Source organism: Anser anser (genome assembly GCF_964211835.1).
Source record: "Anser anser genome assembly, chromosome: Z".
NCBI classification, from domain to species: Eukaryota; Metazoa; Chordata; class Aves; order Anseriformes; family Anatidae; genus Anser; species Anser anser.
The window spans coordinates 60572923-60598446 of NC_139723.1; the positions used below are offsets into that span (position 1 = coordinate 60572923).

General features: G+C 34.6%; 1 protein-coding gene across 2 annotated transcripts in view; it reads left to right on the forward strand.

Moving 5' to 3' along the window:
• TNPO1 (transportin 1) overlaps positions 1-24294 on the forward strand; it is an 83515-nt gene extending 59221 nt beyond the window's left edge. For both annotated transcript variants that reach the window (XM_083816929.1, XM_083816930.1), the window contains 14 exons: positions 886-1038; positions 2031-2256; positions 4857-5028; positions 6491-6577; positions 7329-7436; positions 7657-7815; positions 7907-7994; positions 9001-9099; positions 9305-9400; positions 12224-12299; positions 13083-13182; positions 14606-14680; positions 17358-17500; positions 18862-24294. In XM_083816929.1, coding sequence (XP_083673055.1) covers positions 886-1038; positions 2031-2256; positions 4857-5028; positions 6491-6577; positions 7329-7436; positions 7657-7815; positions 7907-7994; positions 9001-9099; positions 9305-9400; positions 12224-12299; positions 13083-13182; positions 14606-14680; positions 17358-17465 — 1547 coding nt within the window. In that variant the 3' untranslated portion in view covers positions 17466-17500; positions 18862-24294. The remainder of the gene's footprint in view (positions 1-885; positions 1039-2030; positions 2257-4856; positions 5029-6490; positions 6578-7328; positions 7437-7656; positions 7816-7906; positions 7995-9000; positions 9100-9304; positions 9401-12223; positions 12300-13082; positions 13183-14605; positions 14681-17357; positions 17501-18861) is intronic.
• The last annotated feature ends 1230 nt before the right edge of the window (positions 24295-25524 follow it).

A 25524-nucleotide genomic window follows, 5' to 3' on the forward strand; every position in this document is an offset into this window, starting at 1 on the left:
GCTGCTGCCTCGCAGCTGAAACGTACCTGTATTCTATCTGGGCCCACTAGCCGTTTAGGTCTAGGTTAGGATTTTTACATGTTAGATATGCTATGTATGTTTTGACTGATACCTGTCTAGTATATTCCAGTTACGAGCTTTCTGACAGATTAAGAAGGAACTGAGATCGTAATAAGCAAAACAGTACAGCATAAATTCTGTAATACACACATTCTTTATAAAACAACCCTAGTGTTATTTTTCTAGGCATGGTGACACTACGTCAGAAAACTAGAGTAAGGGTTTCTGAATTGTGCTTTGAAGGTGTTTCTGATTTTTCTTTTATGAGCTTTTATTTCTACAAATGTAGGGTTAAAAAGTTTCAAACTAATTTCAAGTTGTTCCTGTTTAGTGCATCAAAAAATAGGAGTGTGGTATACATTCAGAGCACGGGCCTGCAGATTCCTTTGTCTGTAGACATGATTTTTCTTTGAGACATGAATCATGGCTGAACTCTTTTGAATCAAATACTGATTTTTATTTGTTTGTTTTTAGGCCATTTCTCCTTAGTTTCTCAAGTATGTTACATTCATGTCACAGATCTTTTCTCTTCCTTGGTGTTATGCCATCCTGAAATTACATAGTGTACAGAGCATTGCAATAGAATGATGTGGTTCCTGTCAGTGAGTTAATATATGCAGAGCATATATTTTTAGTTGGTATTTAAGAGCTTCAAAACTAGATTTCTAGGAGCTGTACCTTTACACCAGAGCAAAGTGGATCAGTGACTGGAACAAAATAGAAGTATCCTTTTTAATGCCCTGAAACTCCACTGGCAGCTGAAAGTTAAAATGAGGATTATACTGCCTAACTGCAACTGGGATTAACGCTATTAATTGCCTTCAGGGAAATGTTCTGCTGCTGCTCTAGATGTCCTGGCCAATGTATTCCGTGATGAACTTCTGCCACACATCTTGCCTCTTCTGAAGGAATTGCTCTTCCATCCTGAATGGGTAGTTAAAGAGTCTGGTATCCTTGTTCTTGGAGCAATTGCTGAAGGTAAGGCAAATGGTGCATATCAGCTTGCCAAACTTTTGACTGATTCTAAAGCAACTCTGTGATTACTTCTAGGTACATTTACTTGTGCAAACAAGTCTGTGTCTTCCACTGATCTCTGGTTTCAGTGATTACTTTCTACATTATTTGGTGACTGTAGTTATTTGTTTTCATTTTCAAATTAATGCATGTTTGGGAGGCTGAATTACTTAGATTATTTCTTTTATTCCTTCTTTAACTCTCTTTGAGCTACTTTTTGTGGATGGTTCTCTGGTTTAAATATAATAACTTATATTTCTTTGTACTTAAAAGCTTAGCCTTTTGTCCAGACTTCCAGCTTCTCTGTCCTTTTTGCAGATGGAAGGAGTACTTTTGGGTCCATGTCTGCCTGATTTTTTTTCCCCACAGTGCCTAGTAAATATAATTTTTTTGTTGCTAAGGAACTTTTTTGTTGATTTTGATTTCAAGTCAAGCAAAGTAAAAGTTAGTACCTCTGGTAAACCTCAGTAAATTACTGCCCTTGCTGACTTGAAAGATCAGCTTTTGTTGCTGGTCAGTGTTTGTGTGATATTAGGAGAAAACATGAAGAAAATCAAATTTCTGAAGTAATCCTTTTTAAGGAAATACTTATCTGTTATCAAGGCCAAATCCTTCACAACTTGTTGCTTTCGTCCCTGTCAGCAGACTGATTTAGGACCTTGAAGCCTCATAAACCCATTTTATTTGGGTGTTCCTTCTTTACTCTGTCTAACAAAGCAGAATTTCTGGAGATTGGGGAAGCACTGAAATAGAAGTGCAGTTAAATAAAAATTTCACTGGGGAGGTTTAATTGTTCATGGTAATGTTTCTTTCTGGGACTTAACATAAATTTAGTAGACTTGCTTTGTATATGAAAATGTATTATTATGTGATAGAGAATGAAAATATGTCCCTTTTAGGAAATGGGATTCTTTGTTAATTCTGGTACTGCAATAGCTATATTTTTTTCCTTGCAGGCTGCATGCAGGGTATGATTCCGTATCTTCCTGAGCTGATCCCTCACCTTATTCAGTGCCTCTCTGACAAAAAGGCTCTTGTGCGTTCCATTACATGCTGGACTCTTAGTCGCTATGCACACTGGGTAGTTAGTCAACCCCCAGACACATACTTGAAGCCATTAATGACTGAGTTGCTAAAGCGTATCCTGGATAGCAACAAGAGAGTACAAGAAGCTGCCTGCAGGTGAGCCAAAGCTTAACCAAAAAGCACTGTCCATGACACTACTTTTTCATTGAAAGTTATTTTAATGCTTTTATTGATGAATGCGTGACTCCATTTTTAGCACTTGATGTTGTTTTTATTTCTTTCACACTGGAGTAGGTGCAGCTTTGTGTGGAACAACACAAATTACTCACAGTTCTAATAAGATTTTAAAAGTTAATTTGTATTTCTTTTGTCCAGTTTGACATCAGAGTATATGAATCATCAAACTAAATAATACTTTGCAGTAAAAGAAACCATCTTTGTGACACCTGTTTAATTTCAACATTTGGAGTTTCGTTGACAGGCTTTTATATGCTTATGAATAAGGTCAATACTGATGAAAATAGAAAACTATCCTATCGTAATGTTTATACTTAGCCCAGTATTACCAAAACATTTGGGTTATCATTATTATTGCAATGGATATTCCTTTTTCTCTTGCAAGGAAATCCTGGGAGACAAGATTCCCCTTTCCCACTTGTCTGCTGATATTTTAAGAACAAAACAAAATTAATGTCTCCATGAATGGAACGTTAATGGAATGGGAATAGTTATACCTCTTTTGCAGGAAGCTCAACAAATAAAGCTTTACTCATCAGTTTGTGTGGGGCAGGAATTTACATAGCAGACTGTCAAGAAGGTTTCTTCATAAAGCAGAATTAGATCTGCGTCTGATTGCACACATAATGCTTGAAACAATTGTTATTTTTCAAATTTCAGTAGTGTCTCAAGGCAGAGGTCAGAGTTCTTGTGCTAAGCTTTGCACTAAAGGGGCAGATGTGTTCTTGCCTAAGATCAGAATCAAGTAATTTAATGAAATTAAATTACACTTACTGTGTAAGTTTTGCATATTTAATCACTGTATCATTTTTGTCTCTAAACTTTTTCAAACAATTGGCTAGCAAATTTCTTCAGCTTTAACTTCTGCTTATGTTTGCCTGTCTTTTCTTAGTGATAGCTTTCTGTTACTTCCAGAATGAACAGGAGCATGGTGATCTGAGTACTCACTTCACAAATTTGCAGATCCAAGGAATTACTTGCATAAAAATTCTATTTAAAACAATAATCAAAACCAGCAAAACCAACTACACATTTCTAACCATGCTTTCCTTGTCCAAAACATGGCTGAGATATGCTTAAACATAGCTGTGTTGCGATTGTTGGAATACCCTCATGGAGTGCTTATGGAGTATGCGCAATAGGTTGTGGAAACTATTAAAAGAGAAAAGTGTCTCTACTGTTGGTAGAGATAAAATGGAAATATTAAAAAAATAATGGAACACCTAATTATTTGTAGCATACTTTGAAATGCTCTCTCTACAGCAATGACTCATGAAAAATATTGTTGCAGTTAAAATAAATAAATAGTCTGGGACATTCCACTTTAAGGAAAATGTAGAGTTGTTACGGGTCAAAATGTACTTAGTAGCTTTAAAAGTAGTGATACAATGATTTTTCTTGGAGAGGAGCTAAAAACTGCATTCATGCAGTGGAGAGCTGCACAGATCATTGTCTACTATATTTCAAATTGCTCACAGGATACTGTGTCTTTTCATCACTAACTTACACATCATTGCAGCTGTCTAGTTTCCACTGCTGTGATATTGAGAAACTGCTCCTATAGTTGGGGGTGCCCAAAAAGATTTCATTGAAACACATTTTCCTGCTCACATTCTATGCCTTTCTGAAAGAATACTTCAAAATAATATAATAAATTATTTTAAAAGTAATGACACTAGCCACTTAAACAGTTCACAGTTGTATTGTGTTAAGAAAAGGCATTTCTGTATTTGGCAACAGGCCAGTAGGGAATTGTTCACTTCATAAGGTGATGCATGCCTTTTTTTAAGATCTGGGGCAGGCTGCTAATAATCTTGTTGGCACAAGCTAGGCCAGTATCTTTTTTTCCCTTTTATTGTTTTCTTGAAGCAGCATGTCCTGCTTTTTTTAATGCTGTTGTTCACACACACTTGACAATTGGAGCTGAGAAGGTTCAATGATGCCATGATGTGTGATTTGAGCAAGGGTGGCTAAAGTCATTCATCCCTTGTTTGCTTTTGTTTTCTTTGTCTTTCTGTACCCATTTTTCTGTGCAGTGAGTGAACTGATGCAGGTACAGGCTGGTGTTGGCGTTGTACTGGTACAACAGCACTGGGGCTTCTAGGTGCAGCTACAGCATGTATTAAATATAGTGAGCTGGTTTTAGCTGAAATAAACAATTTTATGGTTTCTACAATTTCAGTTAATACATAGTAACTTCTATACAGTAATGCTTGGGGGGGGGGGGGGGGAGCAGAAGGGGCTTCCTGTGTATATGTAACAGTTTTTAAATGAATATTTTTGAATTTTATTCATCACAGTGCAAGACCTGAACCCTTATGTGTTCAATCAAAATAGATTAAGGTTACCTCAGTAATACAATTTTGAAAATAGACCTGAGATGAATTTGAGGACAAAAAATTTTGTGTTTAAAAAGAAATGGCTAGTGTGAAGTGCTTTGAATTGTTTTTGTGGGTGGTTTTTGTTTTTCAGAGGTACTGGCTGACCTGTATGCTTTCTTGGTTTGTTTTCTCTCTCAGTGCCTTTGCTACTCTAGAAGAGGAGGCTTGTACAGAGCTTGTTCCTTATCTTGCGTATATACTTGACACTTTGGTCTTCGCATTTAGTAAATACCAGCACAAAAACCTGCTCATTCTTTATGACGCTATTGGAACTCTAGCGGATTCTGTAGGACATCATCTAAATAAACCGGTGAGTATACCTTATGTTCCATAAACACGCTTACTGAAAAAATGTTGGTTCAGTGTTTTTTGTAGTATGCTTTACATGTTACGAAAACGAAACGCTAAATTTTCTGTGTAGGTTTCAATGATACTGAATATTTACATGTAGAGTACATAGAGTGCGTGTAATTTGACCACAACGCAAGTACTCACGATTTTGAATAAAAGGTTCTGTGTATTGGCTTCTGAAATGTGCTTCTTGTCATGACTTCGTACTTCATTCTCAGAATTCTTCAGCTCAGGGGAGATATGCATGTCAATGTAAATATTAAGTGGAACTTCAGAGGAATTGGTGGAATGTGTGCTAATTTCTGCTGACCAATCTTTTTTTTGTAACTATTTTCAGTTTAGCTAAGCTGCTGTGTGTGTCATCTTTTTCCTATATAGTGGAGCATATTGCCACTAGAAATTCCTTGAGAGTAGAACAGATATGCAATTTATATATAAAAACACCAAATTCTTTAGCCAAAGCACAGATAATGCAAAGGCAAATACTGGGGGGGGGGGGTTAGTGTACCTTTGTTAATAGAATGTGCATATTTCACATGTTGTATGCATCTTCTTAAGCATATTTAAATTTTTTTTCTCTATAGTGCTTCACATGACATAGACATAGTAGAATAAATCAACTTGGGTTCTTGCAATTGCATTTTACTTACAATCCAAAACCCCATACCCTCAAAGGACCTCTTTTTTAGTCTCCCTCTGGTCTTGGCCAATTTGACATTTGACAGCACCTAGAGGAAGCTAAATGGGAACTCCTGGTGATGGTGGCACTTTCTTCAGTCGCTTAGAATATTGCAGTTTTGCACACAGCATTAGCTGGCTCTTTAGATACCTTCTGGGAGCAGCATCACTAACAGGGATGCCTTGCTCAACGTCCTTATGACTGAGTAGTGGCAGTGAAGATGCAGCAGCTCGTTACAGAATGGGGAAGTTTGTCCTTCTGGATAGATTAAAAAAAAAAAGGCTTTATTCATAGATGGTTAGTTGCGTGAGGAAGAAGTTTGAGGTATATAGGGTGATGGGGTTTGTAACATGAGGGCAATGGCAATTGGTTGAGAAAAGCAGGTGGCAGACTGCACTGCTGGTTTAAAAAATAAATAAAGTATTTCATAGGTTCTGTAGTAATCATATAGATGTGTAACAACCTAGGAAGCTATTGACAGTTGCTATGTTGAAAACAGCCCTGAAGGAAAAGATTCACTTTGCAAAGGTGCATGCTTCACTGAAATGATCTTAAAACATAGATTATAAACTCTAATATTAAACTACTGCTACATGTTACAACAAAGCATGGTTTACAGCAAATCTTTTTTTTTTCTGCTGAAAAAAATAAAGTGGATCTTGATATATCACTTTTCTGGCCTTGAAATAAATTAGTATGCAATGAACTGCTTCAGCAGCTGATGCATTTTCATCCTGAACAGGAATATATTCAGATGCTTATGCCTCCATTAATCCAGAAGTGGAACATGTTGAAGGATGAAGATAAAGATCTCTTCCCTTTATTAGAGGTAAATGTTAAAATTTGAATATCATCTATCAACTACTTCTATGAAGAAATTTTTTTAGTTTCTAAAGAAGCTCCTACTAAGAAGCTCCTACTAGGAAGTGTGACTGCAAAATCTGATGGCATCAGGAATTTTCTGTTACGGATAAAATATTCTGATTGTATTAAGAAAATCTTATGATTGACGAAATGTCATTATATTTAGTAGAAATCTTAGATTATTTTCTGCCATTCTTGAGTGTTTTCTTTGCGATTCTTTTTTCTTGTTTTTAAAGTTCTACCCCTTTTTTATTTTTGTCTTCTCACTTTCCTTTTATACCTCCATTAAAACTACTTTTAGACAACCTGAAGGTATAAACCAAACCATGTTGTCTGTTCACTCTACTTTCCAGGTGTGAAGCAGGAAAACACTTATAGAAAATGAAATAATGTTAAGTAGTGTTAAGGCTTGTACACGATCAAGATATTGAAGCTTAGTGTAAGTGCTATGTGTCTTCGTATGCACTTAAAAATTACCAAGAAGGAAGATACTGCTTCTGAGAAATTTTGTCCGTTGGCATGTTTGACAGAGCAGCAATTAGCTGACAGTTGCCTTGGTTCAACTAATTGGTACTGCATTTCTAGGTTGTGTTTACTTAATCAGTTGCATTGGATATGCTTTAAATACTAATGTTTTAATTTACCTCTCCCAGGTAAAAGACTCTTGGGGGAGGTGAGGAAAGTTTGTAACTTCTTTCCCTTTTTTGTAATTCCAGTGCCTGTCGTCAGTTGCTACTGCCTTGCAATCTGGCTTTCTTCCATACTGTGAACCTGTGTACCAGCGTTGTGTAAATTTGGTGCAGAAGACCCTTGCACAAGCCATGGTATTTTTCTGTTGCTATTCCAATGTTTTCAGAATATCTCATTAAAACAATGTACGAACTATGTGAAGTTCTGGGTTGGCAGGGAAATCTGTAGTTTAACCATAGAATGTCTAAATGAAGCTGCAGTCATTAATGTCTAAATAAACCTAACTGTTATTTTTATGCATACCCTTGAGAAAATGTAATACTCATTCTGAAAATGCATGTTTATTTGTGGCAGTTGCACAATGCTCAACCAGACCAATATGAGGCTCCAGATAAAGACTTCATGATTGTGGCTCTTGATTTACTTAGTGGTTTAGCTGAAGGACTGGGAGGCAACATTGAACAGCTAGTGGCCCGCAGCAATATCCTGACACTAATGTACCAATGCATGCAGGTGAGATGAGAAACCTATTTAATCTAAGGATTTTCTTTAAGAGAATCAAAACCACTTCTAGAATTAATATCTTTTTTCTTTTCCTCTTTAGGATAAAATGCCTGAGGTACGGCAGAGTTCTTTTGCATTGTTAGGTGATCTGACAAAGGCATGTTTTCAGCATGTTAAGCCTTGCATCGGTATGTTTCTTTTGCATATTAAAGTTAGCTTGTTTACAAACTGATAAGAAACTCATTTATCTGTTATTAAGTTCCTTTTTTTGTGGCTTGCCTTGTTATGGTGTTGTAAGTTTTCATTTTCTTTTAATCAGCAAGGGGCTGTAGTCTTTTCTCCTTCAAACTGTGTTTAAAAGATGTGTTCTTTTGTAGACAGGGTAGAAGTTCATTTTGGTGCTTGATTTTTTTGTAATGTAAAAGCTGCTTGTTTGGCAAGAATACAGAAAAATAGATAAACTTTAATTAGAACAATTGATGTATTTGATAAATCACTGAATTAGTAGCTTTCATATTTTTTATTAGAATCTGTAGTTAGATTAGAATTATAGGCATAGAAATGGGAAAATGTAGCTAAACGGTAGAGTTTGGATTGGGTATTTTTTGTTCTGTTTTTAAATTTCAGTAGGAACATAGCATCAGTTACATACACAGTAATTATTGTCTCATCTCTCAGATGCTCTTGAGATACACTTATATTGACAAATGTATGTTTTGATAGGCTTGGTATGTAATTTTTAATTGGCAGATGTTATAACAATAGATGTGATTGACTTCTAAGCATTTTTTTGTTAGCACAGCTGTATGCATAGCTATTCAAGAGATTCAAGGGCTGTTCAACAATGTTATTAAACTACAAGTACTTGTTGGGTTGTTTTTGTCTTCTGTTCTCTTACCCAGCTAAAGGAAGGGAAGAAAAAGGTTTTATAGAGTTGCATAAAACATAAAGCCTATTAAAAGCATTTTAGAATCATAGTTTGAAAAGATTTACATTGATCTACTTAAGTTCCAAAATCCATGTTAATCCAATATATAGCAGAAATACAGCTCTTATTAATTCATGCATAACACTTATTTAAGTAGGCTCATATTATTTTATTTTTTTAATGTTATTTTTCTGCAGTATTATGGTTCTGGGACAAGATGATTGTGTTGTGTGATGAGATTTCTTTAAAAATGTTGTTCTTTCTAGCTGATTTCATGCCCATCTTGGGAACCAACCTAAACCCTGAATTCATTTCTGTGTGTAACAATGCCACCTGGGCAATTGGGGAAATCTCCATCCAGATGGGTAAGATTTTTTTTAGTTTGAATCTTTGCATATTTAGCATTGTTTGCGTGTTTTGGTTTTGTTTATTTTTAATGATACTTTCATGTTAAAACTTAAAATTTATTTTGGAAACCTTGTCCTTGATTGTAAATTCAATGTATCAAATCTATATAGATTATATATTAATGGTCATTTTCTTCTGAATGTTTGTATTTGACTATTTCAGGTATAGAGATGCAGCCTTATATTCCAATGGTGTTGCACCAGCTTGTAGAAATAATTAACAGACCCAACACACCAAAGACGTTGTTAGAGAACACAGGTACCCAGAAACTCAACCATTTGTGGTGAAGGGAATTACAGTTTTGGTTTTGGGTTTTTCTAGCTCTAAAAATTGTATAGAGGAAACACACCAGAACTGATTATATTGCTATGTATTTGGCTTTTATAAACAAAAGCAACTCTATTTTGCAGAAGCTCTTACAAGTCTCAGCCTTGCAGCAAACCATCTATCATATATCTAGATTCTGGAAAGTTCACCTCTATAAGAGTTACCATATTTATTTGTCATCTGTTTGATTTCGACATATTCTTCCAATTTTATTTACTGCCTGTATTTGTCATATTTAATAGGTGACACTAAAGACTTTACCCTGATTTAAATATATGCACACAGTACATATGTATAAGGACATGCATATATATCTCTAGTGTTTGAAACAAATATAATTGGCATATATATAACACATAAAGATTTTCTTGAATTTTCAAAAAAAGAAGTGCTTTTTTTAAAAGTACTTTTATTGAATTGTGATATCACAAAGATCTAGATCTGTGATGGCACTTTTACCACCAACGTAAAAGAAATCTTGTACAATTTCTAATACCTGGTCACAATTTAAAAAAAAAAAAAAATCTAAAATTGGCGTGTGTGTTCTGGCCAACAGCTTTGCCTTCCAAATTGGGAACAGTCACCAAATTAAACAAGAATTTCTGAGGCTTGTTTCTTTTGCATTTATAGAGGGCACGTTCTGGTATGAAAAGCACCTTCCATACTTTAGCAGAAATTTGTTAACAATTTGATAGGTTTCTCATTTACTAATTGAGAATCTTTTCATTTTTTTCATGTTTGAAAACTAATTATCCTGTAAGAAAATGATAGTTTAGACATTATAACATGACACGATTGAAAATGATGCAAATTCATTTGATGTGAAGCATGAGGTAAATTGGAGAGAGATTCTCAATGTATTTTCCTTCAGTATTCTCTAAACGTAAAAACTGCAGTTTACCTCCCTCCCTCCCACCAACCCTAATTTAGTATGGAAGGTGAACATGAAAGAAAACTACCTAGTTGTCTAGCATATTATAGATAATGTTTTTTGAAATTATTTTCGAGCAAATACCTACTTGTTTTGAAATAGACCATGGAATAATATAGCAGTATAAATTCCTTCTCACCCAACCCCTGGCCCCCCTTTCTTTGCACTGATGGATGTGTAATACCTGTAACTGATAGGCATCCAATACTTAAATTTTTGCTTCTGTCACTCTTATAGAATTTTTGGAAGCATCCAAACACTGACATTTTTTTTATTCCCTTAATAGTTACTTTAAATGTGGATGCGTAACTGCAAATAAATGTTGAGTGTGGTGTACTTATTATAAGTTTGTTGTGGGATATTGTGCTGCATGCCACTGGTATGTGCAAAAATATTACTGTTTTCTGTGTTAAGCTGCTGTGTAATGATCTATGACAACATTTCTATAGAAATGTATGACTACATTAAGTAAAAGTAGCAGCATTGAAAATGAGTACACATGGAAAAACTTGAGTTTTGTCAGAAATTGCTATTTCTTGTACAGACTGTAGCTGTGAGAACCTAGGGGTAAAACTTATATTTTCATTTGAAACAAGTAGTTCAAATAAAATTTAGTAAGTTAGATCTCCTGAAAATTGTAGACGTTGTATGCTGAACTTGAGTAATATCAGGGAAAAATAGTACATTACAAGTGAGCTGCAGCTTTCATGGAATGAGTACATTTCAAACTACTACTATATCCTACACCAAACTTTTATTGGAGAAAGCATCATCTGCTTTATTGCATGTTTCATGAAACTGTTCACAAATGCCTGTTTAATTAGAGTGTTGCATAGTATGTCCCTTGAACATAGGTTTCCTTTCTCTGCTTCATATAAATCTGCTGGATTTTAGTATTATTCATGTATTTTGCTTCAAGTAATCCTGATACATTATTCCCCACCCTCTTCTTTTTCTAAAGATTAATCTTTTGTAAGCTGAGCAAACACCACTAAAACACATTTGCATAATGATATTTTATTCAGTCTGTCCCTCAAAAAGGACCAAACCACTAAATCATCTCAAGAAGCAATTCTGATTTTCATGTGTCCCTATGCCTTTGTAACGTAAATCAGATTCTTATATGACTTTTATGAGGAAGCCTGTTGTGAAAAAGAGAAATTGGGATTAAAGAATTAACTTTGTGCAGTTAGTTGCTGTGACTTAGCAATCACTTTAAATTCCATACAAGATTATGAAGAAAACAAATATTTGGTACTCTTTAAGAACTGTATCACCTATTTAGTGTTTATAGGTAGACAACAGTATATTTAATGTAACGTTACTTCTAAATGCATCGTTACTCACAGATGTATTAAAATCTTGAATTCTAAATATTGAAAAAATAAATGTTAAGAGTACTTAATACTAAAACTGAAAATGGTTAATTCGTTTTGATTAAGGGAATTTTTAATAGCACGTTTGATTAAAAACTCAAGTGCATGGTAGGTAAATTTAACATATGAGAGAACTTGGAAGAGGGCAGAATGATTATTTACATCAGAAAGCCTTTGGATTTTAAATTGTGTTTTTGGTGTTCTCTCATTTACTTCTTTAATTTTTCTTTTACCCTGGAGAGTATACCATATATGTTGCTGCCTCTTACTTAGGGGGTGGTAATAAACAGCACTGGTGAAATCTTATGTTTATTATCATACACAGATTCTGTTGGTTTCTGTTTCTGAGTTATTTGTTGTTTTTTCTTTATTTTTTCTCCTCCCCCCTCATTTGCTCATGTCTTGGTTGGCGTTTGGTGGTGTATAACCGTGATTGCGTTACCTTAGCAATAACAATTGGTCGTCTTGGTTACGTTTGTCCTCAAGAGGTGGCCCCCATGCTACAGCAGTTTATAAGACCCTGGTGTGTATTATTCAATCTTTTTTTTTAATTCATTTTTCTTCACTCTCTTTCTTTCTTCTTTCTATCTCACTTTTAGATATATTTTCAGTTGGTTACAAAATCTCAATCCTTAATCATTGCCAACCATGTGACTAATCTTGTCCTATCAGGTTTGTGAGTTTTTAGTAGCACCGTCATGTATTTTTTATGTTGTGGCTAACGACTAATTTATGCATGGGATAAGATTGTCACATGCTTGCTGTGTTAAAGCTTGACTATGAAAGAGCATTTTAAAATCCACCAGAATGATAATACAATGCATGCAAATACTGTAAAATTTAAACTGTGCATTACTTTATTTTAAAAAAAAAAATCAGTCTGAGGCTTGAAATGCTGTAAGGAATATATGTTTATAGACTTGTTATGTATAAAATAGCTTGCTTGCTGCTGTAAAAGTTAAATAACTGTTCTGTAAGTGGTATCTGACATAATTCATACTGTGATGGTATTATATGTTCTGCTTCTAATAATGATAGTTCCTATAAATATTTCAGTTATATGTTCCTTTTGTATTTAATGGAATACAGGTCACACTTTGTATATAGTGAAACAGTAGAAGAAAATTCTGGAAATGATGCATAATGGGAATATGCTAGTAAACAACTGTTTTTCTAACTGTTCAAAACAGTGTTGTAGGTCATTTTTATCAGTGTGACTTATTCCATCAAATACTGTCACCTAGTTCTGACTTGACTGAATGAAGTAGAAATAAAATTAGCTAAGATTTGCTCTCCAACTTACTAGGTGCACCTCTCTGCGAAACATAAGAGACAATGAGGAAAAGGATTCAGCATTCCGTGGGATATGTACCATGATCTCAGTCAACCCCAGTGGAGTAGTCCAAGTAAGATGCATGAATAGATCTTTATTAGTTGTTGGTTTTTTTACTCGTGAAATTTAGTGAAAGCTGAATATGGAATATTAAAAAGTTTTGATGTTGATTCACTGCAGATCATGATGGAGCTTTACTTTGAAGTCATGGAGGCCAAAATGTTTACATTGCAGTGATAAGCACTGATAATACTTCAGGATTTCTTCAGTAATTATCATCTGTGAAAAGGAGTTGAAGAGCAGAGGTGTTAAATTAATCTTTTGTCTAAAATGAAGTTGTAAATAACGAACTTTGATTAAAAATAACTATTGTAATATTTCTGTCATGTATTTTGTGGTGAGGATCTGTATGAAAATATAAGATAAAATCCAAGTCATTAAAACCTATTTTTCAGATGCCATCTGGACAGTTAAAAAGAAAAAGAAATAAAAATAATAAACATCTCTTCATTCTTAAAACTAGGGTAGGGAAGATTGTCGGAACTTGGATTATATTTCATAAATAGTCAATGTGACAAGAAAAGATGCTCTTTAAAATAAATGGTACATACCAAGAATAGAAGTGACTTGCTTTTTAGTCTCCACAGCTCCAAAGTAAAGCTATACCAATGTAATATTTTGTGAGAGGAAACTCAAAGTGAATTTTCCTCTCCACTGCCTGGAATCCTTCTCCTTGAAATACAAGAATTGAGCCTCTGTCTTGGTTTGAATTTTTCAGTTGATTTCACTTATGCCTTATTCTGTTCTTATTCCCCTCTTCTGCTGTCCATTTGTTCTTTCAAACAACTGCAGGGGAAATTAAGGACTTTTCTCATTATCCTATCTCTTCTTCTCTGTAGCTGTTATCTTTGGTTCCTATCCAAAAACATGAGCATTGTCGAATTAATGATTAAAGACTGGTGTTTTAATAGAGTAGTAAGAGATGTAATGCATGACAGCAAATGAACTATGTGCGGGGATTATGAGGTGTCTTGGTTTTGAACATGTATGGTAAACATTCTGTGTGCCCCCAGAAATAACTTCTGGTTCTGCTTAAAGAAATAGAACAGCTTTTCTCCAACTGAAGATTTGAGTGAAAGTTGTGAGTGATCTGGAGTTTGTTGCTTGTTTTTTAAGATGACCAATTCTTAAGCTTTGTATGTGAACTGAAAGAATTCAGATTAGCCAATTGTGTTTGTTGTTGTTGTTTGTTACTGTGGCTTTATTTAATCAAAAACCTGATGAAACAAAGCTTTTCATAGTCAGACATTTCTACTTCTGTACACTTAGGCGTAGAATAATTTACCTGAATTAACTGGAAAATAAGTACATGAAAACAAAATCAATTCTTGAGTTAGAATCAAAGACTCCTGCATAGTTTATAGAAAGAACATCAAGCATTGTTTTCAGACCTATAAATTGAGGTTTCTAACCTATTTGATTGTTTAATCTTATAGGACTTTATTTTTTTTTGTGATGCTGTTGCATCGTGGGTTAGCCCAAAAGATGATCTCCGAGACATGTTCTGTAAGGTAATGTTCCTAGTATAATAGTATATCCTAATTATGATTGTTTTGGGTCCTCTGTTTCTTTCTTGTTTCTATTTCCACTCTTGTCACTTCCTATGTTTGTGGTCATGGATTCGTCTTTGCAAAGTCATAAGTTTCAGACAAAATGTCAAAACAATCTGGAGCTTTTTTGACCTATATTTTCTTATATGCATTCAGGCTATTATAATTTTTTTTATAATGGTGCTGAGAAGTTCACTTGGGATTTTAGTTGAAAGGATAATCACCCTCAAAGAGGTTTTCATAATGCCACGCTACTATGATTTGACTGCATTTTGAAGAACAGGATTATCTATACCCACATATGTGTCATCTCCATTCTAGAAAATGAGATCTGTCTGGTTCAAGACTTTTTTTTGCCATGAAAAAAGACAACTTTTTTTTCAGAGGTATCTAGAAGATTGCAAATGGAAAATATTATAGTGCTATCCTGATATGTTTATCTTCCTTCTGCTGAAGCCTTCTTGGATGAGCGAATCTTCAAGAAATTAACGTGCAGTGATATCCAAGAATAAATTCTATAGACGCTTTGTTTAGGAATATAAGCAAAAGAACTATCTGCCTTCTATAAAATAAGAAGGGGAAAAAAGACACATTTATTATGTGTCTTAGGTTAAAAAACAAAGCAACAGAAAACCCCTTCTATTTCAGATTCATGAACATATGCTGTTACTGTTCAGTAATAAGCCTTTCTTCATATGTTGTAAAGTGATATCTCTGTTTTTAGGAAGGATACGTTTCACAAGTTCACAATATTCATTTTAAAGCTAAAATAGACTATATTTCTAAGTATGTATTAGGATCATGGGTCAGTATTGGCACTCTCTCTTCAAGTAATGCGAAGTGTCAATATCAGAACAGAAACTAGAGTTTTTGAATCCTATCTTGTGGAGCAAAGACAGAAATCTTTACTGTACTAGATAACTGGTCTCCTTTGAAGAAAGTTCGGGTTCAGGAAATGCATAGCTGTAAGTATTCTAGTGTCAGTAGAAGGAAACAACAAATACTTAAAAGCTTAAAAAAAGTCCAGGATGCTGTCTGTCTGTGATGATAGTCCAAAGCAGTTTCAGTGCATGTTTCTGCACTGGTCCTTCAGCACTGAATACTCACTTCAGTAAGTTAAGCTTCATTGTCCTGGATTCTTTCCAAGATAGTCATGTGGGATCTAATGCATCCAAACTAGATGCAGCAGTTCTTGGCCATTTTACATAAGAACATACTTGATTTTTTCAACGTTATCCTTTTGTCTTTCTTCATGCAAGAAAGGAGACATGTTTTCATGAAGTGATGGCATACAAATTTTCAGATGAGTTCCTCATTGGAGTATCTCCTTTTGCCAGCTGAAAAAATTACTACATCTTTTAGGAACAATGGGGAAAAAACAGCTTTTTTTGTAGCCCCCTGAGGTCTTCTGCTAGTGGATTGTACAGTGTGTGGTTTTCAGGCTGGATATCAGGAAAAGGTTCTTCACCCAGTGAGTGGTTGGGCACTGGAACAAGCTCCCCAGGGCAGTGGTCACGGCACTGAGCCTGCTGGAGTTAAGAAGCATTTGGACAATGCTCAAGACACAGTCTTTTTGTGTCATACCTGAACATCCTTGGATGTTTTTTTTTCTTCGTCACTCCTTGGTAGCTGGCTGATCTGACTTGCTTGGATTAGGAAAGAGATGTGAGCCTGTTTGTGGAAGGTCTCTTTCTTGGTGAAAAGCAGTAAATTAATTATGATGTAATTATTGCAACATCCTGTTCAAGGGCACCTTTCCTTGAGAATGTTTTGTTGGGGATGAGCTCAGCACTATGAGCTTTAACATTTTTTCTGTGAGGATATTTGTGTGACCAACTGTTCCGCAATTCAGTATCCTTGAGTTTAAAAAAAGGGAAAACAGAAACATTTAGACTATCTGCAATTTTTCTTGTGAGGAGGAGCCATTTCATCCTGCTTTTTCTTACATTTGCTTTTTAACCTGCTGTTTTCACATCAAAAATACAGAGACCTTTATGATAGTACCACTTAGTTTTCAGTTGATTTATTATATTGAAAGATCCAGACTGTAACCAGTAGCTTTTTTCATTCTTATGCTCATTTTTAACTGCTGTGGGTCCATGTTGTTTTAATGCACAAAAGACTTTAACAACTTCATTTTTAGTAGCAGTTGTCTACAGGTTCTGAGGAAAAAGCACAGCTTTAATAGGAAGCATTTGTAATTGTGCTAGAAATTGGCAGGCATTCATTCTGTCAAGTGCTATCTGTGATACTGGCTCAACTTTTCTTCTAGAACCCGTCACACATTTAAAAATGAAATATGAGTACAGTAATCACAACATACAACCTAGGGTTAGGTCATTTCAGAATACTAAATATTTTGTCAATTGACAGACTTTGTAAGTCACCTTACTTGATAGTTAAATATTAATATCAGTCTTTATGGGTAGCTATATTCTGTACGTCTCAACTGAATTTGTTCTCTTTTTAAGAAAGCCTTATTAATTTCCTTTGTTTAACACTTAAATTGGAGAATTCAGATAGACAGATGAACAATTCAATAGATTGTAGGCTATTGCATATATTACTAGTAAATAATAATCATGTATCTGTTGTTTGGTGACTATTTTTACTTTCAATTCCCCCCCATCACTTGTAGATTCTTCATGGATTTAAAAATCAAGTTGGGGATGAGAATTGGAGGCGTTTCTCTGACCAGTTTCCTCTTCCCTTAAAAGAGCGCCTTGCAGCTTACTACGGAGTTTAACCTCATGCACTGTAGCTGCAGTCCCATAATTAGAGGTAAGCATACGAATCTTACTTGCTAAATAGAGCTGTATAGCAGACTTCATCCATATTTGCATTACTTGAAATGTGATTAATTGACTAGATTAAAGGTTTTTCTCCCTGTAAGAAGGGGGAAAAAGGCAGTGATGGTGTACCTAAATGCTGCTGGTAGTGTAGCTGTAGCAAAAACTTTCTGACTCTACTCTTTACTTTTTACAGAGAGAGAGTAAGTGTACAATATGCACAGTAGTGTATCAATGTAAGATTGGAGGTGTAGGTATAACAAAGTGCCTGTTCAGGTGTAATAAAGTGATGAGTGTGATCCTCAAGGCATCGTACTAAACACACAAGGCTCGCTGTGCATCTTTTGAATTAGTAGAAAGCAGATGTGGTTTAAGCTGAATATTTCTCTCGGATAGGAAAGCAAGTTCAAGACACTTTAGCTATGAGAAGTCCAGTACATTCCTGGCTACATAACACATGGTCTTTGCATTGAGTTAAGGATATGCTTATCTGCAGCTCTATAGTCTGTAGACCTTTACTTTTCGGGGAGGTTAATGTGTTTTGTCTTTCCGATGTTCCATTTTATGCACCAATTCAGAAATGTTGGGAGTTCTGTCTCAGAGAATACTCAGCTTCATCAAAGAACAATGACTGTGCGTTCTACGACAGTTATAGTTATACCACCCTGCTTTGTATGCTCTTTGTGAACACTGTATTAAAGCAAAGTACACATGTATAAAGTAGTGTGATATTGCCAAGAGTTTATTATACCGCACAAAAAAGAAGAGAGGGCAGATTAAGTTCATTCAATCAGACATCATATAAATCTGATAACTTGCTGTAGAACTTTTATACTAAAACTTTGGTGAGAATTGTGCAATTTTGTTTTACTGTTGAATGAACTACTATTTAAAAGTCAGCCTAGTGTTTTTCAGAGTCAGTGGCATAATAATTCCTGTTTCAATTGCATGTTTCATTTGAAAAATGGATTAAAAACGTACCAGCTTCAAAAATTTACGTATTTACCAATGAGGGCATTTTAGTTTTGACGTAGACTTTTTTTCTTCTAATGAAGAAGAATCCAAAGTGGGAAAAAAGCTAAATTATTCTTAGTTTGTGTTGAGGAGACAGTATGATTATCTTGTTTAATCCAAATAAAAGTGAAATTGTTATATTAGTAAAGATATGTTTAATAATCTTTCTCAACATTGTGACTTATAAAAGGAAAATCTATGCACAAATTCTCTTTAAGTTTAGGTTGGTACCTACTGCTTTAAAAAAAAAGGGAAAAAAAAGGCTCTTTGTTCATGCACAGGTCTGTCACTTCAGTTTAAAAGTAAGATTTAACTATACCTCTCTCTTTTCTTTTATAGGTCCTTCAGTCTGGGAGACTATGAGGGAGCCTCTGCACCCAGGGAAAATGTTACCCTTTACTGGGGGGAAGGGTGAACCAGTAGGGAATACAGTACAATCCCAACCCTACTGGGAGGGGCGGGAGGGAGGTGTTGCCGTCACTGTATTAAGTCGATGTTGGGAAATGTTTTAACATCTGGAGCCTTTGTGGGTGGAAATCTGTCTCCTATTACAACTCTGCACTGGATGTGAAGAAGAAAAAAAAGAATCTATTCATAAAACAGCACATTCTGGAATATTGTGGGGAATTGTACCAAAATAAGAACCATATAATTGAACCATGGGGATACGTAAAGAGGAAAACTATTTTGCGCACAATAAAGGAAACCTAAGAATGGGGGTCACAAACAGTAAAAGGCTTTCTTTTTTAATGTTTTTTTTTTTTTTTAAGTAAGGGTTTTCTACATTATTTCATCCTGCTTGATGGGATTCCTAGGTATTTGCATGTTAATGAAGAACTACACAAATGAAGTTAGTACAGTTAAAATGCAGCTTGTGTCTGTATTAGAACAGGCACTTGCAGTGTATGATAGAGAAACCCCATCATAAATTAATAAAAGATAACTTGGACAAAATGAAGCAACCTGCAAGCTGCCAAATGAGTCACTCCTTTCATTTTTGGGGTAAGGGGAGGGACAGTTCAAAGGAGAGATTGACATCTTAATTTTTACGTTAAAAAGAATTTAAAGTAGTGGATATGATTTGATTATTGTACTTCATTAGATTTAATTTCTAGAGTAAGGCATTATTCTTAACGTGCAGTTTAAGGTTCAGGCATGTGTTCTGACTCATAGTGATCAGAAGTAATTTAAATTAGTGGGAAAGTAGCATGCTTGCATCACATAGAGTGAAATTGGTATACATTTACCTATGTTGCGCCAGTTTTGTGTTGCAGTTTACCAATTCAGTATAGCCCTGCATTTAAAATTCCTTTTCTAAGATTCTGTGGATTTTATTTTTATTAAGAATATAGATATAAAGTACTGTAGTTAACAATTAGGCCTTGAAATACCTTTTTAGGATCTGTTAAGAATAAGATTGATATTGTATTGTGTGTAACCTGCACAATGTGGAAAGCTGATATAGCTGTGCAAAATACTTGCCTCTGTGCTGTCAGTGTGATGTGCTTTCTGCATGGTTATATACTAGTGATTTTATCAGAATCTCTAAAAATGAGTTACATGGTAAGACCCGTTAAAGGCTGCATAAATGTTAGTTGGCACGTAAAGACAATTGTAGAAGTTGATGACATGATTGCTATATTTGTGTTTATTCCCACTCAACATATTACCTTCTATGCTTTCTTTTTGTTCAAAGCATGATCTTAAAGAGATGTTTAAGTTAATGGATGTAATGCAGGGTATCTACACTGTATCGGCGCATGTTGGTGGCCCTTTGTGATGTAGTTAAATGCACAAGGGTGCAAGTTTAAAGCTACAGAGTGAAAGTTGGTTTGGATCCTCTTCATTTCATTTGTTTAGCTTTTCTGTTGTGTTTTTTTCTCTACTTACATGTATTCCTGTGAATAAATCCTTGTTAAGTTAACCCTTTACTTTTCCTTCCATGTGTATTTTCTTATGTACTGTGAATGTGAAATCCTAACTGGTACACTTGATCTTGTGTCCATCTGAAAGTGGCAAGTCTTTATTAATTTAGATTGCCTAAAGAGTATCCCATGATGATAAAGGAAAATGGAGAGATTTTTAACTCTGCTGGCCAGAGGTGAAGCCACACCTTTCCATTTTTCAAGTGCTGCATAATTAATCCGCAAAACAAAATTAAGCCATAACAGCCTTTTTATAGATTTAGTTTCTCACCTTTGCATTGCAGAATGGATACTGGATAACAGTTTTTTGTTGTTGTTTTTTTCTTTTGTTTGTTCGTTTTTGAGAACTTGCTCTTCTTTGCATGGTTCTGTTCTTTGAGTGTTGGATGATTTAGCCATTGCACTGAAGTTTGAGCTGTGTGAGTGTGAACTTATAAATGATGTTCAAAGATTTTTTTTTTATGCATGATAGCATGCACATTTTACGTTGTCCCCAACTCCCCCCTCTCTCCCCCTTTTTTAATTTGGGTTTGCAAATTCAAATGGATTATGCCTGAAAAATAGTTTGGACATGTACTGTATGAAGTACACTCGGCAATGCTAGTACATAGTATTTATATGATTTTGTCAAAATTGCATGTGATAACTTGCTTTCAAATTACATTGCTTTGGTAGCAAATACAAATTCCTTGTGAACTAATAACCAAACTAAATTAGAAATAGTTTAGTCACTAAAAACACTTAATCTGGAAAAAGAAGAAAAAGACTTTAAAATTTAGCAAGGTAGGATATTTTTTTAGACCCAAACTTGCTTTAATTTCGAGTGTGTTCAAGCATTAGGTAAGAATTTCAGAGAAATTACATAAAAAAAATTGTAACATAGAATACCTGCCTAAATAAAACATAGCATTATGGCTAGAATCCAAGTTTAATTAGACTTTTTAAATTTCAGAAAGTCCCTTTAACCAAATAAAACCACACCACCTCATCACAGATTAGCTTAGGATGCCACTTTTGTACGTTCATATTTTAATAGGTATTTACACAGATGTTAATTGGTATGAACTGCAAGCGAAGTAATTAAAATAAGGCAGACATAAACATTACTGACAAAGTAGTCTTTTTGTACCAGTAAGTTCTCTCATTGTGTGTTTTAAAGCAAATAAACCCTATTCCTAATGCATAATATAGTGCAGAAATTTGCAGAAGCCATTTAGGGTACAATGTGAGGTAAGAAAAGTTGTGAATCAACATTAACAGTTACAATTCAATTATTGCATCATGGGATATATTTAAAAAAATCTTAATTCTTGTGGTGTGGTCTTGACAGTTTTTGAATGTTGACTGAATGTCTATACTGGTAGAATTGTGAGTTTGTCTTTGTTACATTCCAGTGTTTCTGCCTCTTGGCATGCTGAAAGCACGGCTTACTTCATTTGCTCCTTACACACTGAATAAAGTGCTGTTAGTGTGCTAAACTACAGAAATAGCCGCTGCTAAGTAATGGTGTAGATTTTCTACTTGAATATTTTTGTTGTAGGAACCTCAGGAGGTCAGTGTTTACTGTTTTTATATATGCCTTTCTCCTGTTTTGAGTTTCCCTTTTTTGAAGGATTCTGAGAGTGAACAAAAGCTGCTGATCAACCTAAGTTGGTAACAGAAAGTGTATTTAAAATCCTTATAAATGCATCTTTTTTGGCAGTTCTAAATTGCTGTTAAATTAGTCTTAAGTGAAGTTCAATACTAAACTTGTTTCATTACACATTCAGGAAACAGCTCTTTTCATTTAGGGAAAAAAAAAAATATAGTAGTTCATTATTTTAACCAGTGCAAGCAAAAATAATCAATTTTGTAATTTTTTTCCAAAGCTTGATTATTTTCTAAATCAGTGAATATGTATATATTTAAATTGTAATGAGCTAATTCTTATGCTTTAGTTTATTGCTCCTTAATGCTTATACTCAGAAGATCACTTTTAGGAGAATGGGTTTAAAATTTATAATCATTATAATTTTTAAAAGTTATGAGGTAGCATAAATTTTGTAACTAACAATATTGATACACACTGTGATTATTATTTTTTTTGTTAGGACTTTTATGTTAACATCAATCTTACTTAAACTGCATATATTGTATAATAGTAAAATGTATATTTTAAAACTTGGAGTGGCTTTCCTCAAGTGAAACTCATTGCTACTTAGAAATATTCAAATACTAGCTTTATCTCAGGTGAATACTCTTGTACCCTTTTTGTTCAGAACACATGCTTATGAAAATGTGTCTTGATTATATCAGTTCGTGTATTTCATGGTAGGCAGCTCCTCTGTCTTGAACTTACTCTAAATTAACCTTCTACTGTGGGACAATAATGACTTTTGCTTCACCTATTTTATTCATATTGAATGTATTAATAGATAAAGGTGCAAAAACATTCTTCCCTTGAGGAGAATGCATCCATATTCAAACAACTGAAATATTTGTTGAAAAATGCTTTAAATGCAACATTGTATTGGAAATCTTCTGTTTCAGATTTTGTCAAGGAAAGAAGTTGCAACTTAACACTAATTGCTTCAGTACTTTCATGGGGATGATAGATGCAAAAAGCTTCTATATAGGGTCTAAAGAGTAACTTTTTATCTTAGATAAAGGTTAAGCTCTACAGTGAAATGACTGCTGTAAATTAAAAAATAAAAATAAAAAACTTGCAGTTATCTCACGTAGATACTGATGTAGTTTGCATACATTTGTTATATATTACATAAGTATTTCCAGTAACCTCATCTTGAGTAAATGAAGCTTGATCAGTAGCTGTGTATTTCACTCACCTATGCATTCTCCAGATGACTTGCATCCATCAGTCTACTAGCTATTCTTCTCCAATAGAAGCTGTTTTTTTTTTTTTCTTTTTTGTCTGCCACTGATGCTTGCTCTTTGCACTTAATGGTTGGAGCAAGCCAGTTTTAGGTTATTTTAAATGGGGAAACTCTGAGGTGAGTACTCTTGTTGCTTGCCTTATGGTATATATTCTGCTAAAATAATAAGGATACTTACTCACTTGAATGTATTTATGTGAGGGAAGTTAAAATGGCTCTATAAAAGATGTATCCCAGTGTGGTGTTAACAGTATACGTCTTAGTAAGCCAAATCCACATCTCTAAGAATTCAGCACTTATAGTATCATTTTTTGATAAGCAAGTTCTATTGTGCTACTTTCACCTTAGATATGTTTACTTACTTCAGGTGAGAAACAAAACTGAGAAGGCCTGGATGAACTTTATGGGGATTGTGATTATTTAAAAAGATTAGTATGAGCAGTTTTATTTGGCTGTTGAAGTCTCTAGTGTAGTATCTTTTTTTTCATGGGAAGAGATAGGTAGATACGTTGTATGCTGTCTGACTTGCTAATACTAAACACTTCCAAAATTTTAAATTGAATGCAGTATATAAAATAGTTTAAAGTGAAAGATGACTAGATCTTTCTGCTGACAACTTAGGTTGTATGAGTTTTGCTTGAAAGCTTTAAATCTGATGTTTCTGTATCTGCCACAATGTTGGAATGTTTCCTTCAAACATATCCTCCTGCAACCTCTCAAACTGTACTAAATTGAGTGATTATTTCTTGAAGTCTGCCTATGTGCTAACAGAACTTCATTTTAAATAGAATATGGTTTTAATTTTTGATAAGCTGCTGAATTTTAAAGAGTTTTTGGGGCCACCAAATATTTTGGATCATGCAGAGAATATATATTGTACTGTAGTAATTTTGTATTTACATTTGTATGATGTGACATAATAGATGTGAATGTTAATCACTGCTTGACTATGTTAATAAAGTTGTTTAAATATAGATGTTGCATTCTAATTTTTAATGAAAAAATGAAAATTTCTAGTTTCATTTATGGTTTTCCTGAGCCATTAGTGCACTCTTCTGGTTGCCACATGTAAGTTCTGAAGTCTTTTCAAGAATAAGGAGGGTTTTCATTTATCTCAAAAAAAAAAAAAAAAAAAAAGATCTTTGGATAAGTTCAGGTCAATTCAATTTAAATGCTTTGTGCTGCCTGGAGGCAGATCGGTGTTAGACATAGGAGGTTTAACTGAACTTAAATCAGTATTTGTTGGGTCATAATGGTTAGGTGCTTTACTGAGAAATGATATGGTGAAATCATTTTCATTTGAAATAGCTGATGTTTGCTAAGGCTTACCAAATGGGGGGAGAAAACAGACCTCACTACTTGTATTACCAGTAATCTGAAGGAAAATAGGAGTAAACTAAAAAATGAATGAAAATTAATCAAGACCTTAAAGCAAAAAAAAAAAAAAAAAGACCTTACAGTGGTCTTAATCCAATTTTTGTCTAGCTTTTATGGGACTGGGATCATACAAGCTATTTAAAGATCTGTTCTTCTGTAATTTCCTGGTACAGGAGTCTGCAAAATTAAAATATACAACTAAAAGTGGTATCCCATTTCATGTTCAACATTTAACAGTTGGTCAATTACATACAGACAACTTAGTTACCTGTGCTGGACAGGTGTAACTCCTATAGTGTAATGATAAATTTCAAAAAAATGCATGAGCAAATACAAAATAAAACTTCGGTAGGAATCCATTGCTTCATACTCAGCTTAAAGTCTACTTAACCTAGAGACTTAGATTTCTGCCTCCAAAAAGAGAAGAAAGCCATGGAATTGCTGTTAACAGCAATGTAGGTGTCAAGTTGATTAGAGATCAGCTCCTGTCGGCTGTGAGACATGAGTGCACTGGTGACTGGTGGGAGGGGTAGGGGTGTGTTTTCTTTCAAATTGCCCTTCCCACTCCCTTTTGTTGTGGGGTACCTATGATAGAGCCCTGCTGTCAGCAGGGTACTTGCACAAAATATCTAACCCTCTTGACTCAGAGCCTGATCTTTAGCTGTGGCCTCTAATTTTGAGTCTGAGGTTAATGACTACTTGTTTACACATAAGAGATGAGCAGAGTAAGTACTAGCATCTTGGACAGGTGAAATGAATGTTGTGACTAAGTTTGTGCTTAGATTGCAACAGTGCAAAGGATTGTCTTTTCAACATACGCCATGCTG